This window comes from Lycium barbarum, chromosome 6 (genome assembly GCF_019175385.1).
Source record: "Lycium barbarum isolate Lr01 chromosome 6, ASM1917538v2, whole genome shotgun sequence".
Classification (NCBI taxonomy): Eukaryota; Viridiplantae; Streptophyta; class Magnoliopsida; order Solanales; family Solanaceae; genus Lycium; species Lycium barbarum.
The window spans coordinates 3221791-3239650 of NC_083342.1; the positions used below are offsets into that span (position 1 = coordinate 3221791).

General features: G+C 34.5%; 1 protein-coding gene across 3 annotated transcripts; it reads right to left on the reverse strand.

The window, feature by feature from the left end:
- Window positions 1-6889: 6889 nt before the first annotated feature.
- Window positions 6890-11350, reverse strand: LOC132600482 (large ribosomal subunit protein bL9c). Of its 3 annotated transcripts, none has more exons than XM_060313686.1 (7): window positions 11158-11350; window positions 10945-11072; window positions 9267-9312; window positions 9022-9119; window positions 8824-8871; window positions 7996-8184; window positions 6890-7049 (listed from the first exon to the last, which is right to left on the reverse strand). In XM_060313686.1, the coding sequence occupies exons 1-6, from the start codon at window positions 11302-11304 to the stop codon at window positions 8064-8066; spliced, it is 588 nt and encodes a 195-aa protein (XP_060169669.1). In that variant the 5' UTR covers window positions 11305-11350; the 3' UTR covers window positions 6890-7049; window positions 7996-8063. The 3 variants fall into 3 exon arrangements, with proteins under 3 accessions (XP_060169669.1, XP_060169667.1, XP_060169668.1); XM_060313684.1 differs by having other exon boundaries at window positions 6890-7053; XM_060313685.1 differs by having other exon boundaries at window positions 6890-7065.
- Between the last annotated feature and the right edge of the window lie 6510 nt (window positions 11351-17860).

Below are 17860 nucleotides of genomic sequence, written 5' to 3' on the forward strand. Positions count from 1 at the left end.
ATTGGGTCATATCATATCATAGCACCGAACAAGTCGGCTCGCCCACATAGCGCCGAAATATGTCGGCTCGCCCATATATCCCGCGTCCGGGCATCCCGCGTCCGGGATGATAATGCCAGCTGACCAGGTGGCGATGAAACATGTTTCCCTTCCCCATATCCCCATATACATGTATCCCTTCCCCCCTCCCATATACATATATAGCATGCATGAGAGCCCAAGGAAAGTCATGTGTCTATCGGAGTGACGTAAGGTCGGTAACCTCCGATTGTGTTATGGAATCATCACGGTCGACATGTCACGCCTTGAAGGAACAATTATAAGGCGAGACTATCAATGAAGAACATTATCTTGGGAAAACATAAAACGGGATCATAACATATTACCTCGTGTACTTTAAAACCTTTAAAATAGTCATTATTCAAAAGTAGCTTAGCATTTCATATCGTCGTATTCATGGTAAGAACATATCCTTGGCATATTCGTCATAGACACTTTCTCATGTCTGGCTTCATTATTATCATCATAACTTCGTAGTCGTTGTTGTAGTTATAAAACTTTCACAATCATAAAACTTGGATTTTGGAGAAAAATGTATATTTTGGAAAACATTTATAACTTTTGGAAAGGAAATCATGTTTTGAATTCATAACTTCTGGCTTTTGAAAATAAGGACGTTATGGGGAACATATGAAGACTCAGAAACATATTTCGGGTCAATCGGAATTAGTATACGAAAGTTATGAGCGTTTGAAGTTCAGAACCTTTCATGAACATTTCAGAAGTCATTTTTTGGAAAATCATTCTTATCATAATCATCATAGAACATTCTCAATCTTGACATCATCATCGTCATCGTGAAACATATCCATCGTCATTACCATAAGGGCTTACGACACCATAACCTTTGTTTTGGAGAAATACGAACATTTTGGAAAACATTGACGGGTTATCGGGGAAGTAAGCATACCTCAAAATCATAGACATCTAACTTTCATAACAAGGACGATATGGAAACAATTACAAAATTATAACATCGGGATCATGCCATAGAAAGAAAGGGACGAGCCTTAACATACCTGTTCCACGTCCTATTAGCTACGCTTATGTGTCCGAGCTTGTAAGTCTACATTTAAGATAATTCACACTAATATTAGCCTTTTCATCATACACTTGTACCATAATTCAAATTATACTATTTTATATTCTGCCGAAAATCGGGCAGCATCTCCCCTGTTTATATGCCTAGCCCAAATTTTTAATTCAGCAGCCAACAACAACAACAACAATACCAACATCAATTATAATGTTTTCAACTCCAAAATATCTCATAAAACAGCCCACACGCTGTTTTCCAACTTTCATAACTAATTAACTCAGTATACAATTATTTAATCGCGTATTCTTCGTAAATAAACCGGTATTAGCACAAATAGAAAGAGATTCATACCTTTCTCCCTTTAATATTGCTTAATCTCCACTTTTCCACGCTAAATTTAGGCCACCACACACTGTTATATGATTCTGCACCAATAATTATACGCTACCCGGACTGGAATTTGGAATTTTATACCTGGTTTGGGCAAAATTTGGTTTGGGGAGTTGGGGAGAACTCTCCAGATTTTTGGAGAGTTTTGGGGTGTGTTTTTCGTGTGTTGATCTGAAAATGAGGGGGTTTTCCCCCTTTTTATGGTGTTTAGAAGCTGCCAGAAGCAGCTGGAAAAATGCTCTGCGCGTTCGCCCTGCCTTCTGGCGCGATCGCGTAGAGTTAAATAATTTCCTTCTACGCGTTCGCGCCCCCTTTGGGCGCGTTCGCGCAGGGTTAAAATTTCTGACTGGATGTTCGTTCAGTAAAACGGTCATAACTCTTTATCCCGATATCGTATGAGGGCCCACGACCTATGGTTGGAAAGCTAATTCAATTATCTACAACTTCTATTGCTGAGAGTTTTCCCAAATTCCAAACTTATAATGCTGTTTTTTCCCTTTCAAGTCAGATCATCTGAAAACGTTTCCTTAAATCGTCCTTTTGGAGGGCTTATGCCTATTTTTGGCTTATGGGTCCTTCTTAGGACTTGCTCAAATTTCCATATACTACTCGTATGTATCTTCATATGTCATTTATAAAACTTTGACATGTGGGCCCCACTTAGCTTGCAGCAACGAGGGTTTTTCGTCAATTAACATATGACCTAATTTACACCACATGGTCTCCAAATGTCATATATATATGCTATTATTACCTTCTTATAACACCACCTTCATTCCTAACTTGATTCTCGAATTTTCGTTGAGCGCGTTCGCGCCACGTGGGGGCGCGTTCGTACTGTATCGACCCTTTGGCCTGTACTAGCCGTCTACAGTTTTTGGGAACGCGAAATTTTTCCGGGGTGTAACAGATTGGGTGGTGGTGAGGGTTAGTAGGTGGGGGTGGTGGAAGGGTGGGTGGTGTGACGTGGGTTGCTGTGGGATTAGGGTGGGGGTGAGTTGTTGTGGGGTGGGGTTGGGTGGTAGGGATGGAGTGGGGTGGGGTTGGGTGGTAGGGATGGAGTAGGGTGGGGTGAGTGGCAAGGGTGGGTGGGGTGAGTGGTAGGGTGGGGCAGGGGCGGGGTGGGGTGAATGGTGGAGGGGGATATAATGGAGAAATGAAATATGTAACCACGAAAAAACCACCAAATCCGTGGTTACAAAAATTGGACTTTTCATGGTTATATAACCATGGAATGAACCACGAGTTTACAACACCATACCACATAATTTTAAGAACAATAGAAACAAACATGGTTTCATAGAAAACCATACATTAATGAACCACGGGAAACCACCATCCAAACAGGGGGTTAGTATATATATATAAAAATAAAAAAATAAAAAAACACTTTCATAGATTCTTCCTATAGACCACTCAGCAACTCGAGCAATAAACAAAGGGAACAAAGAATATAAATCATTTTGCTGCACTATCAAGAAATAAACATTCCAAAGTCAATGAAGCTTGGTAGTATAGCTTATCTCTTTTACAAGTAATTAACTCAACTACAGTTCAAACACGTAATTAACTATCTATTATTGAAGACTAAGTCTAATACGTTTACTCTAAATTAAAGTAATAGTATACAATTTTAGTTGTATAACTTAATTAATGACAAAGTCATGAAAGTTGCAGTTACCTGAACCTTAAGGGTGTCGAGATTGTACAAGATTACAATATAGTGATTAATATAAATTTTTATTGGTAGATATTTGGTTAATTGAACTCAGAATGGAATATATGAAACATGTGTTTCGGTTAAACCAAATAAATCAGCATAATAGATGGACAAATTTTTATTTTCAATTTAACAAAATCTTTATTAAAACAATTTGAGAGAAAAGCTTTTGAAAAAAAAAAACGAATGTGTCATTTTATTATTTTATCCCGAAGTTTTTATCTCACAATGTCACATAAATAATACCATCTTAGTACTATAAATTTACCTCTGATTCATGTGCTTTTTGTATATTTGTGTGTGTCTGTCTGTATTTTGTAATAGAGTTTAATTCGTCACAAACTAATAATATATATATATATAACCCTAAGAAGAGACAAATGACAATGAAGGAACATAGTTGCCATGGCATGTGTGTGCAAATTGAGCTCATTGGGAACATCATCTTGCAATGCTCAATCACAATAAATTTTGTTGTTTTTGTTTGAACCATATACAATGAGTGTCAAGTATGTACTTAAATATTGTGATGAACATAAAAGCTCCAACGTATATAACGAGCAAACTCACTATAACTAAACCAGAACTCTTTCATGGGCCTTTTTGTCTTCCCTATTTCTTCAGTTATAAACATTTTCGTATGATTAATTTTATTTGATATTTGCGCGAGTACGTATACTACTATATGTTAAAACCATAAGAAGAGACAACGAAGGGACATAGTTGTCATGGCATGTGTGTGCAAATTGAATTCATTGGGAACATCATCTGGACAAAACAACAAAAAATTACATTGGTGAGTTGGCATGCTTCTCCACTTAACAGCTGGTTACTTAATTTACTTAAATCCTCCAATCACTCCCAGTATTGCACTGAAAAAATCATGTCCACGACTTTCAATTTCATTTTCCTGTTTACTTTTTTCTAATGTCTTCAGAAAAAGACAAATTTAATAATTTATGCTTACTTAACGTTATTTCTATCTTTTTTTCTCAAAGTTTATCTTATTTAAAATTGTACAATAGAGGTTATGGTGATTGTACAATTAGAACCTTAAAAGTAAGGAAAGATAACTATCCAAATTCTTTTTTATGTCCACATGTTTGCAAAGACAACTTAGGCATCTTCAAGAGCTTAACCAAAGAGAGGTGCATCGCGGTATACTTTTTTCTTTTCTTCGGTGGGTCATGATTCCTAAGTCGGGGAGTTAGCGAAACTAGTACTTCCTATCACGTTAAATATATTGATAATGTGAAAAAAACAATTACTAGTTAGTTGATATAACTTGTTTTAAAATTGTATCTACAAAGGTTGTGGACTCAGAGAGACGGGTTCAAATTTGGACTTTATAGGTTCTAAATTTCAGGATAGCAACACCAATGGTTAGTAATTATGTACTGAATTTAATTTCTACTCATATTTAGTGGATTTATTAATACGAATATAAAGTTTGAACTAAAGCTACTGAATTTGAGAGAACCAGTACGTAACCTTCTAGCTCCGGCCCTAGTTATAGTAGAGCACTAAGTAGTACTCCTTCGTCCTTAATTAGATTTCGCGTTCAAATCTTGTAAATGAAGTCGCCTATAATACTGCTTCGCATGACTTTGAATTTAGTCGTGCTCAAAAGTTATGGTTTGTAGCAGCAAGTATTGTGGGAGTGTAAATGGAGTGGTCAATTTGATGTGTGATTTGTCGTGTCTGAAGGGGCTAATATAATCCCAAAGTATACCATTTGCCGGCCATTGTAGAGTCAATTTATTATACTACTGATTCCATTAAAATTCTTTTTCTTTTGACATTGTTGAATTTACTGTCTTCTTACTGTACTTTTGCACCAACGTTGTTTAACACTCCATGACTCTGTGTTGTTAGTTTTGGAATAAATAACTCCCAATAACTAAGAATGAGAAAAAATCCGACCCTGATGTCGTAATAAAAAATAAATTTTAGACCTAACTCAACCACAAAAATTAGTATAAGATGAAAATTGCTTTTAATATTTAATACCACAACCGATGCAGGAAACTTAACGGTAAGTGGTGACCGAAAAATTGAGTAATAACTTGTTCTATAAGCAGTAAAATTATACTGATAATATAAAAATTCTTCTTTTTTGTGTAATGCTCAAGCAAAGATGCACTCGGCCTACAGGTCGCAACCTGCGCTCAAAGACTCTAGAAAATTCTTTACACTATTAATACATGTACATATAACTTAAAGTAATCAGAAAAAGAATTGATTGCCAAGGGATTAAGTACTGTTTGTCGGACCTTTTTTTGTACATAATGTTCCACTTATGTTCTGTGGCTGATGTCAAATCTCAAATAAAACAAACCTACCTAATGTTTTGAACTGATCTCACTAGTTTTAGTTGTTGATATGAAATTAGTAGGACTAGTTCACTATTCATCATAATTTATGAGTATTATTCACAAAGCTCAATCTCTTCAGCCAAAGGATGGCAAGCCAACCATCATTATTTTCCCACTCGGTACCTGCTTTTCAGTCCGACTAATCTTAATTCACGCTCGAAAGTCCCACTTTAGGCGTAATGCGCTTCCTACCAATGGCGACTCCATTCGAAAGCTCAAATCCGAGGCCTCTAGTTACGGATAAAAGAGTAGTTGCTACCTCATTTGGTTATAGTCATTTATCATTTCAGATAAGAATTAGGTGATCTTGCTAATCCAGCTGCTCAGATATAAACACTTCTCTCTATTTTTTGGCATTTCTTTAAGTGTGCATAATTTTCCTGGTCTTTGAATATTCAGTTTAGTTGCTTCTCTGTATTGGTCCCCAGATGATGACCAAACAAAAAAAATCATTATAGGATTAACATTGACGAATGGGACACTCAGATATAATTATTCTTGTTATCCTATCAGAACTTTTCAGGTCATGGCTCTTCCAACTTGACAATGGATAATGCCAAAGTAATATTATCTGATCAGCTTGAGCGCATCTCAATTAATTCCACAGAATAACTGCTAGGCTGCTACCTCCCATCAACGCAGGTAACCAGTAATTCTGTCCACCAAGACAAATGCGAAAAAATCACCTAGTGTCTTTACCTATGCTAAAATTTGAACAGGAGACCGGTTCTCAACCCGCTTTGTCAGTCACACCCTTGGGTGCGAAAATGCCAAATCAATTGTATCACCAAAGAACAAATCCTAAAAGAGCAAGGCAAGATATAGGTGAAAATCGTATTACTCTTGCTCTATGTAGCATATGAACTAGAACTAGAGCCCGTAGATTCAGAATGAGTGTGATCTTATTAGATATATGCATTCTAAATACTGTCTATTATCTGTACTGATTCCATTAAAATTCTTCTTCTTTTGACATTGTTGAATTTACTGTCTTCTAACTGCACTTTTACACCAACATTGTTTAACACGCCATGATTTTGTTGTTAGTTTTGGAATAATAACTCCCAATAATCTCACCTAAGAATGACTCTTAATCCTTTTTGCATACGTACACATAGTTTGAACCCAAAGTAATAAGTTCAGTTGAACCCACTGCCCTAAATCCACATTTGCTTAAAGATGATTATGAAAGCCTTTAAGTGAATAGTTTTACCAGATATAACAATTTCCTTGAAAACAAATAATTGAAATGAAATAATAGGACAAGATTTGTATCTTGGGAGTTTATAACAAGCAATGCAATGATGACCCACAATGATAATAATTGAAATAACAATAGGCTTAGGAAGAAAAATCTAATGTTACAGGTCAGGATAAATGATCTCAAAATAAGAAAATTCATTTACAACTTGGGTCCATGGGTGGATTCTGAATCTGATGCTTTACATTGTTTATAGCATCCTCCCTACCTGACAAGAAAACTGGAATTAAAAAAGAAAAGATAAGCAGTTCTGGATAAGCATTCTTCGTCAAGTTTAGTCACAAGTTCGAGCCTACACCAAGCAAACAAAGTCTGGTATTTAAGTGGAGAAGAATAGAGGGGCGGGCCCATCATTCCCATGTTTCATACTCCAGGATCAACGGGTTAGCTCAAGACGAATTTCTCGGTCATAAAAGATGCAGGTGGAACACATTATTCAAATTCGGAAATTTAAAAGTATTACCCAGATAACAAACAAAATTGCAAGACAGACAAAGCAATTTTAAATCACGAGTCACAAGCCCAAGCCTAAGCCTGAAATAAGGGTCTCCTTTCTTATAAGTTATACATATCTTATGCTTGTCATTACTTTAGCAACTTAAGTTTGCATAACTAGTACTCCCTCCAGATCAAAAAGAGTGTCCACTTAGTCATTAGCACACCCTTTAAGAAAATACTAACTCCTAGAAAAAAATAGATAATTTGACTAAACTGCCCCTAATTAAATAGGTATTGGAATTTGATCACATAGCACTTAATAGGGACAAATCAGGAAAAATAAGATTAATTCTTTCTTGATTTGATAAGTCGGCACTCTTTTTGACCCAGGTAAAAAAAGCTAAGTGGACACTTTTTTTTATCCAAAGGGAGTACCATGTTTGGTAGCACTTTAGTTGCTATGTATAAAATTCAGTACACCAAGTACGGTGTTTGCTTATCAGCTTATAATTCTGCATAACTAATACATATATAAGTTATGAGGGAATCTATGCATTATTTTATGCAGGATAGAAGATGAAATAACTAATACATGGATAACTAACCCTATATAACTAATCCCTGCATTACTAATACTGCATAACTACAAGCAACCAAAGGACCCCTTAGTGCTCTGTAAATATATGGTATGAATAATATAGATTTAATGTACCTTGACCCAGAGAGCCGATACAGCAAATTCCTGACTTGGCATCAACTGCACCAGAAAGCCACCTATGCTCAATTGGCGTACACTGTCAACCTTACTCGAGCTGTAACTTCTGGATGCAGCTTCAGTTCAGCAACATATTCTCCGGTTTCTCGAATCTCAGGCAGAGTGACAATTTTCTTGTCCACATCCCTACAAGTAAATTGTGTGTGAATATATGTAGCAAAGTTAAAGTAGGAACTCATTTGGTACATCTGATTTCCTTTATGACTTTATACGACGACTTTTTTTCCGTGTCACTTTTCTTCCTATTAGAGAAGTAGAGAATACATTCTCAATCCCTTCTTCTCTTCTTTTTTGGGCTTTTTTCATTTCTGGCCCATCGGCCCAAATTAACTATGGGCGCTAGCAAAATATACAATACAAATACATTGATTATGTATATTTATACTTAATATTATTTTTTTTTGACAATGATAACACATAAATTTATACTTAGTATACAAGATATATACTTCACTGTCCTAGACGACTAATGTTAACGAGTAAGTAACACCAGACATTAGGCTGCACAGAAGGAATCACAAAATAAAATAAGCACTGCATGAAAAATATCAGATGACAATTGAGTCTGTTTCCCCAAACACTCGGATGACTTTATAAACCAAATAAATCAGAGAACATAGGTTTTCAAGTTAATGCAAATTCATATGCCAGGGTCAACCATATGAAGGACAATATACTTTAACAGTCTTCAATAAACTTAGAAGTGATTAGTCTGCATACTACTAGTCTACAGGCTGTGGCAGAAAAGATTGAAAAACATAGTACCTCTGTATCTGTGCTTTTATAATATCAACGAGATCCTGAGCAGTGACACTGCAATAGAGATGACATCAAAAGGTAGGCTAAATATTCACCTTCTTTTCTTTTTTCTTTTTTCTTCTTTTTTTTTTTTTTTTTTTTTTTTTGATAAGCAGACTAAATATTCACCAAGTGTTTCTCGTTACAATTTAGTAGTTCACTGACCTTCCAAAGATTTGCTTTCCTTTCCCACCCTTACGCTTCACCTTGAAGGCTCCAACAGTTTCAAAAATTCGAGCAAGTTGTGCTGCCTCTTCTTTCACCTGAATTCAAGACTAAACGTTTAACTAAAACCACATTCGTTATGAAACCTTTGTGGCATAGGTAGACTTTTTCAGTGACTTAAATTTTAAAAAATATATATGTTTTTTCAAATTTCAACATATTGGATTAATGAGGTATCTGATTACCTGTTGTTTCTCAGCCTCAATTCTATCCTCCTCCATCTTCATTTCCCTGAGAAGAAAAGTATGTAATGTTATGAAATAAAAAGTTCATCCTTGAAGTTAATGGATAAATCTCTCACCAAAGGCAGAGGCGGAGCTACAATACAAGTTACGGGTTCGGCAGAACCCAATAAGTTTGGCTTAAACTCTATATTTATACTAACAGATTCACTTACTATGTATAAATTATTTATCCCGAAACACAGTAAAATAGTAAAGTGTCCTGTCCTAGAATTCAGAACCCAAAAACCTAATATCCTAAATTCTGAAGGCAAAGCATGCTAATAATTCAATTAAATTGCTTCCAGCAACCATCTACAACGAAGCCTTCACATATTTGTCATGTTCTTTAGTATGAAATTGCAAATCCTATCGCCAACGGAGCTTCAGTAATGACCCAGTGTTCTAACACCAAAGTTACCACATTTCTTCTCTAGTAATATCGGCAATGATTAAGCATCATTTTGTTACGACTTTTTGTATACGGATAATGTATGTCATGGGTATATTCACTTTTCAGCTAGTTACTAGTAGTTTAAAGGATCTGACAGAGTAAGCATATCTATGTTATTTCCGTTCGACACTAGTCCATCAGCATAGATGAGTGACTAGACTACACAAGCAATAGTAATAACATACTTACACTCATGAACAAGCACGCATGTGTAGCATATTAATTAGATGAAGCAAAGATTCCTGATAATAATTACGGCAAAGGGTCAAAACTGCCCCTAGATTATGCAAAATGGAACAATTTTGCCCTCCATTAAAAAGTGTCTCGTCCTTACCCCTGTCGTTACAAATAGTGGCTCGATTTTTGCCCTTATGGCTGAACAGCAGCAGCTATAGGGTAAATTTAGACCATTCGCAAAATTCAACGACAAATTCAATCCTTTTTTCTTCTTTCCCCAAGATCTTTTACAAACAAGTCCCTTCAATCTACCTGAAGGTAATTAAGTGTCACTAAGTATGAATGACCTTTAAAAGAGGATGAATACATGTCGGAGTACATCTATTTAAATTGAACGGGTGAACTCTTTTTTTTTTTTTTCCTTTATGCCACCCGTCAAGAAAACTTTAATCCAACTTAATTATGATTTTTTTTTCTCTTACTACGTTCTTTACTTGAGAATAATACGGTTTGACCCTTGAGTCCAATAATGTAACGGCTCTGGTCCAACTGCCAAGGTATTGTCAGCTTTGGACCTAGGCCTACACGGATTTGTCCCTTGGGTTTTAACCCAAAAGGCGCCTCAACGGTTGATTCTGAAGTCAGTCTTATAACACGGTTTGACCCTAACTTTCTTCTTCCATTCCGATGTGGGATTTTCCTTAGGTGTAATGTGCACCCTTTCTTTAGAGGTTTGCCCTCTGTCATGGGCGTCACAAATAATATGGTTAAGTTGATAATTTAAACTATACAGGGTGGTTAGAAATGTGAACATTCAACACTCAAAATCATGCATTAACAGGCTTCAAAAGGGACAAGCAAATTCAACATTTGTGAATCCATCTAACACAAACAGAAAGTGAACAATATTAACAAACTTTAACTCAATAAAATGTATATAATGAAAGAATAATCTACAGCAATGAAAGTATATAGCAGAATTTTAGTTCCAAATAGAATTAAATAAGTTACTTGATAAGTGCAGGTGTCACAATTGAAGCCTTGCCCAATGGTAGCAAATAATTCCTAAAGAATCCTGCTTTAACATCCAAAAGCTCCCCTTTTTTTCCCAACTGTGTAATATCCTCCTTCAATATTATCTGCTCCATCCAAAAAAAAAAAAAAATTGAGCTCTAAAGATAAAATAAATTGAACCCATTATAACATTTTCAAGAAAGACTTCACCTTTCTTAGTTTCTTGGCTTTTTTTTGAGCTACAATTGAGGTTCTTTCTGATAATTTTGGTGTTTCAGAATTTGTGGTTTTGGCTAAAGTGTAATTGTGAAGACAAAAAGATGAACTCCATGACAGACTTGTTGCTGTAGACGCCATTGTTTTGGTTCTGTTTTTCAGTTTGTGTATTTTACAGTGTATAACGTTATCTTATCTGTAATGGCGACTTGAAGTTCTTTAACGGGCCATAACATAATTGGGCTAATAATAGTTGCTTGGGCCATTTTCATAGATCCTTGCACTTTTGTCCCTATTTTTGGCCCTCATAACAAATTAACTTTTGGGAAAAGGACACAAATGGCCATCCGGCCTAAACTATTGACAAACGGATGGACCAAGAAACTTACACAAATGGTTTTTTTTTTCCAACTAATTTTCAGGTTATAGAAACTGTATCGTTGTTGTATAGAAAATGTATATCTATAGTATGCGTTTAGAAAAAAATGGATCATTGTTTTGTGTTTAATAAATGTATAATCAACGTATACTTACTAATTATACACATATTATACGTGTTTTGGGATATTTCTTGAAGGCTCAATCAACGTATATTTACTAATTATACACATATTATACATGTTTTGGATATTTTTTGAAGGCTCAATAGTTCACCTTTCTTATTTTCTTGGCTTTTTCTTTTGAGCAACAATTGTTAAAATTGAGGTTCTCTCTGATAATTTTGTTGTTTCAAGATTGGTGTTTTTGGCTAAGGTGTAGTTGTGAAGACAAAAAGATGAACTCCATGATGGACTTGTTGCTGTAGACGCCATTGATACTTCCTTTTTTTTTTTTGTTTTTGTTTTGCTGTTTTGGTCAGTTTTATGTATTCACAGTGTATAACGTTATCTTATCTGTAATAGGGACCTGAAGAAGATAATAGTTTTCTAAACGGGCTAGAAAATTAGTGGGCTAATGCATGGTAGGCCCGTTATTGCTCTAATATAAATATATGGGCCATTCGCAGAATTGCCCTTCTTTTGGGGTGGTCTTTAAATTTTGCCTCTCATATTTGAAATCTTTAAGTTTTTCCCTTCGGCTAAACCCCATGGGTTCCAGGTTCGAACCCCCACACAGTCAAAATTTTTAAAAAAAATCGCAAGGCAGAGTTTAAATTTGCTATGCCCCCACCGGCATACACTTGTGAAGGAATTACCAAAGTTATGTTCGACCCGACATACTTATGTCTTATGGGCAGACTTGGCATAAGTATGCCGGGTCCGGCATAAACTTTGGTAATTCCTTCACAAGTTTATGCCGGATCCGGCATAAAAGTTTGCCCATTAAAAGTATACCCCCCAACGGCATAAACTTGTTAAGGAATTATCAAACTTATGTCGGTCCCGACATACTTATGCCTTATGGGCAGACTTGGCATAAGTATGTCGGGTCCGGCATAACTTTGGTAATTCCTTCACAAGTTTATGCCTGGTCCGGCATAAAAGTATGCCCCCACCGGATGAGGGTACCTAGGAAGAATTTCATTGTCCTCCTTCCAAAATTATTACAAAACTAAAAGGCTTCATGGTAAAAACTTTGTGCGTGGCCTCTTCCACTCATCGTTATGAAAATGCTGTCAACAATTATCATAGTGTTAATACTCATGAAAAATTAGGCTTAGATATAATGGAACAAAATCACGACAACTACTCTTTTCTAACACTACCCCATAATATATTAACAAGAGCAGTTATAATATATCCAATACAGGAAATGTAGCAAAGAAAGTCTTAAGCCACATTGACACAAAAACCACTTAAATTTTAATAGAGCATTTTGATGTCACTAAAAATCTGTAAAAAGTTGACATGAGATCTCAATGTTATGTCGAACCCGGCATAAACTTATGAAGGAATTACCAAAGTTATGTCGGACCCGGCATACTTATGCCAAGTTTGCCCATAAGGCATGAGTATGCCGGGTCCGGCATAACTTTGGTAATTCCTTCATAAGTTTATGTCGGGTCCGGCATACACGCGACCCAAACCTTGTCTTGCAGTTTTCTTTTTTAATTTATGCTTGAGCGGGGGTTCGAACTCAAAACCTCATGATTTCTGCGTGAACGTTCAGTGTTGCAATGCGAAGGGCAAAAATTAAAGACCAGCAATATGAGGGGCATAATTTAAAGACCACAAATATGAGGGGCAAAATTTAAAGACCACCCCAAAAGAAGGGCAATCCGCGCAAAAAAATGTAAATATATAAGGTAAACTTATAGAAATAACTATCTTATTATAGGTCCTTACCATTACTAGCTACCCTTTTCAATATTACGCTATGTAGCTACCATTTTATTAGTTTATGTATTTAGACGCGTGTATTTGAAGGTCTTCAAATACATAACTAATCTGTAAACAATAACCAGATCCCTTTAATTTAGGCATTAACGGTGGTGTTTATTAATAGACAGAATAATAGCTTTTTTTAATATCTTTCTGTCTTCCCTTCTTTTGGTAAGGTAAATTTTGTTCCATAATTTTAGCTTTCATTTCTTTCTCCAACCATGATTTTCCTTCTCTCTTCCCTTCTTTTTGTAACTAAATTCAAAATTCAAAAACATTAATAATAGAAGGAAACACAAAAACAGAGACTACGATCATTCAACCGGTAATTCGAAAAATACATAACTTGTAACTTCAAAACACTTAAAAAACAATTGTATTTAAGTTTTATTGAAAAATTCAAATACACAAATACATCAAACATTCATAAACGAATTTAAATGACTGTGTATTTGATTCGCGGTCCATCACTATGTCAAATACACAAATACATACAAACAAAATACGTCACTCATTGGTTCAAATACACAAAAATATGCAAACATATGCATCATTGGTTCAAATACACAAATACATAGAAACATTCATAAACGAATTTAAATGACTGTGTATTTTATTCGCATCATTATTTCAAATACACAAATACATACAACAAAATACGTCACTGTTTCAAATACACCAGTACATAAAACATTCATATACAAAATTGAATGTATGTGTAGTCGATAAACAGTTAATCACTGGTTCAAATACACAAATTACATACATATTAATTAATGAAAACAAAAATAATTAAGGGTTTAGGGTTTAGGGTTTAGTGGAAAAGAAGAAGTTAACAATGATAGCCATTGTTGAGAAGAAGTTAGGGTTTAGGATTTAGTGGAAGAAGAAAATGGAAGAGAGAAGGAGAATCATGGTTGAAGAAGGAAAGGGAAGCTAAAATTATGGAACCAATTTTAATAATAGTCAATGCCTATTATTAAGGGATTTGTTTAACCATTTATATGTATAGTTACTGATATAGCTATGGATGGTAAATTAGAATAGTAAATTAGTTACTAAATATAAATAACTAAAAGGGTAGTTATTATCAATAAATAGGTCTTATATGAAGCTACATCAAGTAATTATTCCAATATATAATTGCTTGGGCCATTTTAATAGGCCCTTAAAGACTTCTTCCGCATTTTTTTGCGCGGATTGTTATTCTTTTGGGGTGGTCTTTAATTTTTGGCCCTCAAATTTATGGTCTTTAATATTTGTCCTTCGCTTAACACTCAGAGGTCCTGAGTTCGAACCCAGGATCAATCAAAAAAAAAATCGCAAGGCATAAGTTGGGATTCGTAAGGCATACCCAAAGATAGGGCAGAGGTTTGCAAAATTCCAGCATTTTTTTTTTTTTGGCTTAAGGCAGAGTTTGAAACCCTTAAGGCATAAGTTGGGGTCCAACTTATGCCTTGCGATTTTTTTAAAAAAATTTTGACTGAGAGGGGTTCGAAACTGGAACTAAGGGGCTTTTAGCGAAGGCCAAAAATTAAAGACCACTGATTTGAGGGACAAAAATTAAAGATCACCCCCAGCGAAGAGCAATCTTGCAAATTGCCCCTTCTTCAGTGATTTATGTAAATGTCCCATTTTTTTTTGTGCGGATTGCCCTTCAAAGGCACTGGTCTTTAATTTTTGTCTCTCAAATTGGTGGTCTTTAATATTTGCTCTTCGCCTAATAACTCGAGGTTTTGGGTTCGAACCCCAGCTCAAAAAAAAAATAAAAAAAATCGCAAGGCAGAAGTTTGTAGCAAAGTTAGGCCTTAAGGCAAACATTTACCCAAAATTAGGCCTATTCGGACAAAAGTTAGGCCTTAAGGCAGAGGTTTGTAAAATTTCAACTAAGTTAAAAAAAAAGACTGTCTTATGCCTGAATGCAAATTCTAACTTAAGGTAGATTTTGAAACTCTGTCTGAGGTAGAGTTTTGCATGTTTGAAATTCTGTCTTGCGAATCCAAAGTCTACCTTGTGATTTTCTTAAAAAAAAAAAATTAACTGAGCGGGGGTTTGAACCCGCAACCAAGGTATTTTTAGCAAAGGCCAAAAATTAAAGACCACCAATTTGAGGGACAAATATTAAAAACCAGTGCCTTTGAAGGACAATCGTGCAAATCCTGTCATTTGCACTTTTGTCCTATTTTGTGTTGGTCTGTAATTTTTGCTCTTTAACAGATAATTTTTTCGCGGGGCATAATATATTTTCGCGTCATAATATCTCACAGTTATGCCCGGCAGGATTTTTGCCTTTAAAGAACTTATGCACCACTAGGCATAAGTTCGATTTTGAAAGACAAAAATTAAAGACCAGCCCATTTGAAGGGAAAACCGTGCAATTTCTTCTTCTTTTGGTCTTTATTTGGATTATGTCTCTATTTTTAAAAGCTGTGCAAATATAGCTCTTAAAAAATATAACTTTCGCACAACGTTGAATATTGGTCTAGTGTTTGCTCATATATTTCTCAAACATACAAATAAACATTCATCTAATATTTGCAATAATTGACAAAATTTTAGGCCGTGACGTAACGTTTTCTCATAAGATTTTCAGCAATTGCTCAGAAGGGATCTTTATGTCATGGTCTAAAAGGTCCATAAGTTGCAAGAAAAATAAAAATATGGTCATTTACTGATATAAATATCGCTTGTATTATTCAATTGTCCACAAGTGTTGCCGAACGACCAAAAATTGATGTGTCTTCATTGTACTTGTTGAACTAGTATTCATACCTGCGCGATGCGCGGCCGTTATCAGAAGAATCTAATTATAAAAAATTAGTACACATACTTTATTGTTTATTTCACGTCAAATCTAATTGCTTTAACACTTAAATTGTATTTTTCCCTTCTACCAAAAAACAAATTGTATTTTTCCCGAGACTATTTATATTCTTATAAATTAATTTTTTAATATTCCTACCTACGCAAAAAAATACATTAAAAGTTTTTAAAGTAATTCTTTAACAAGCTTTTAAGCCAGATAAAGGAGGAAGCTTTAAAATTTAATTTTGTAGCACTTTCTTTACCGAATATTTATTTTTAATTATGTACCCAAGCCAATATATATGGATATACTCCTATCGTATTTCCACTTATACTAAAAATGAATTCTTTATCCTTTAATTAAATATAAACTAACTACACTTAGTTTTTAAAAAGTTGTATTTTAAATCAAATTTAAATATAAATACATACTATCCGGAACCTGACATGTGATTTTCTAATAATTTATCATTTGGCTAAATATCATTCCCCATGATTGAAAGTTTTGATTGAAACCTTGTTAGGTCTTCTTATAAGTTATCGTGTCACATATTCCTTGCGATAGCAAAGCTATAAAGAGAAACTTCCATTGAATAAGAACAAAATTATTGTTAGGTAATTAATCAAAACGGATTAACTTGTAGTGAAAAAAGTATAACGGATATTATTATATTTTCATCATTGAATTAACCTTTTAATATCGGTGTCTTAATTTCGTTCCTTATATATTACACTATAATTTTTCTTGTACTCCTACAATATTCCCTGCTCAACACTTGTTCTCTTATTCTTTCCTCATATATCAAAATTGAGAAAATATATGTTCATTTTTTTGTAATGGTATTCTTGCATTTCACGCTCAAAATTTTAGATTTACTTATTTCAATCTCTTTTTCGTTGTCTCATTCTCCTTAAATTGGTGACTTTAGAGTTGAATTACGAGAGCGTTGAAGATGGTAAAAGATCAATGCTTAATCTCTAAGAATCAACCTAAGTAGTTATATATATTATCGAAAATATTTGCTGAACTATATTTATCCAGCAACTCTAAATGGAGATAACAAAAAAAAAGTTTAAAAATATTTTTTATTCTTAAATTTTATTAAATTTTAATTACTTAGTCAACGTTCCGTAAAGAAATCAATAAGACTAATTTTTTGCATTTAAATTAATGAGTAAACACATGAAAATTTCTTCAGACAAATAAAAAGAAAGATCAAATATACCACACTAAGGTATAAGAGAAAAATTCAATAAGAAATTAAAACAAAGAGGACAATTGGTTAAGATAATTAATACACACACTAATAAAGGAAGTTGTTGAAGACACATACTCCTTGAGCTTATGAGAAAGCTTGACATTGTTAACAACATTATAATTCCTTGAGGCTCCAATATATTCTTCTAACATCTTATACTGGTGCCAAAACAATAGTCGAATTATACGAAAAGCTAAAAGTTCATCTAAATCTAACTAAGCTAAGTAAAGTACTGTGTTAATCGACATAACATTAACTAATAACAATACATAAATATTATTAGTGGCGATTTAATCATTTTTAGTTATTCAC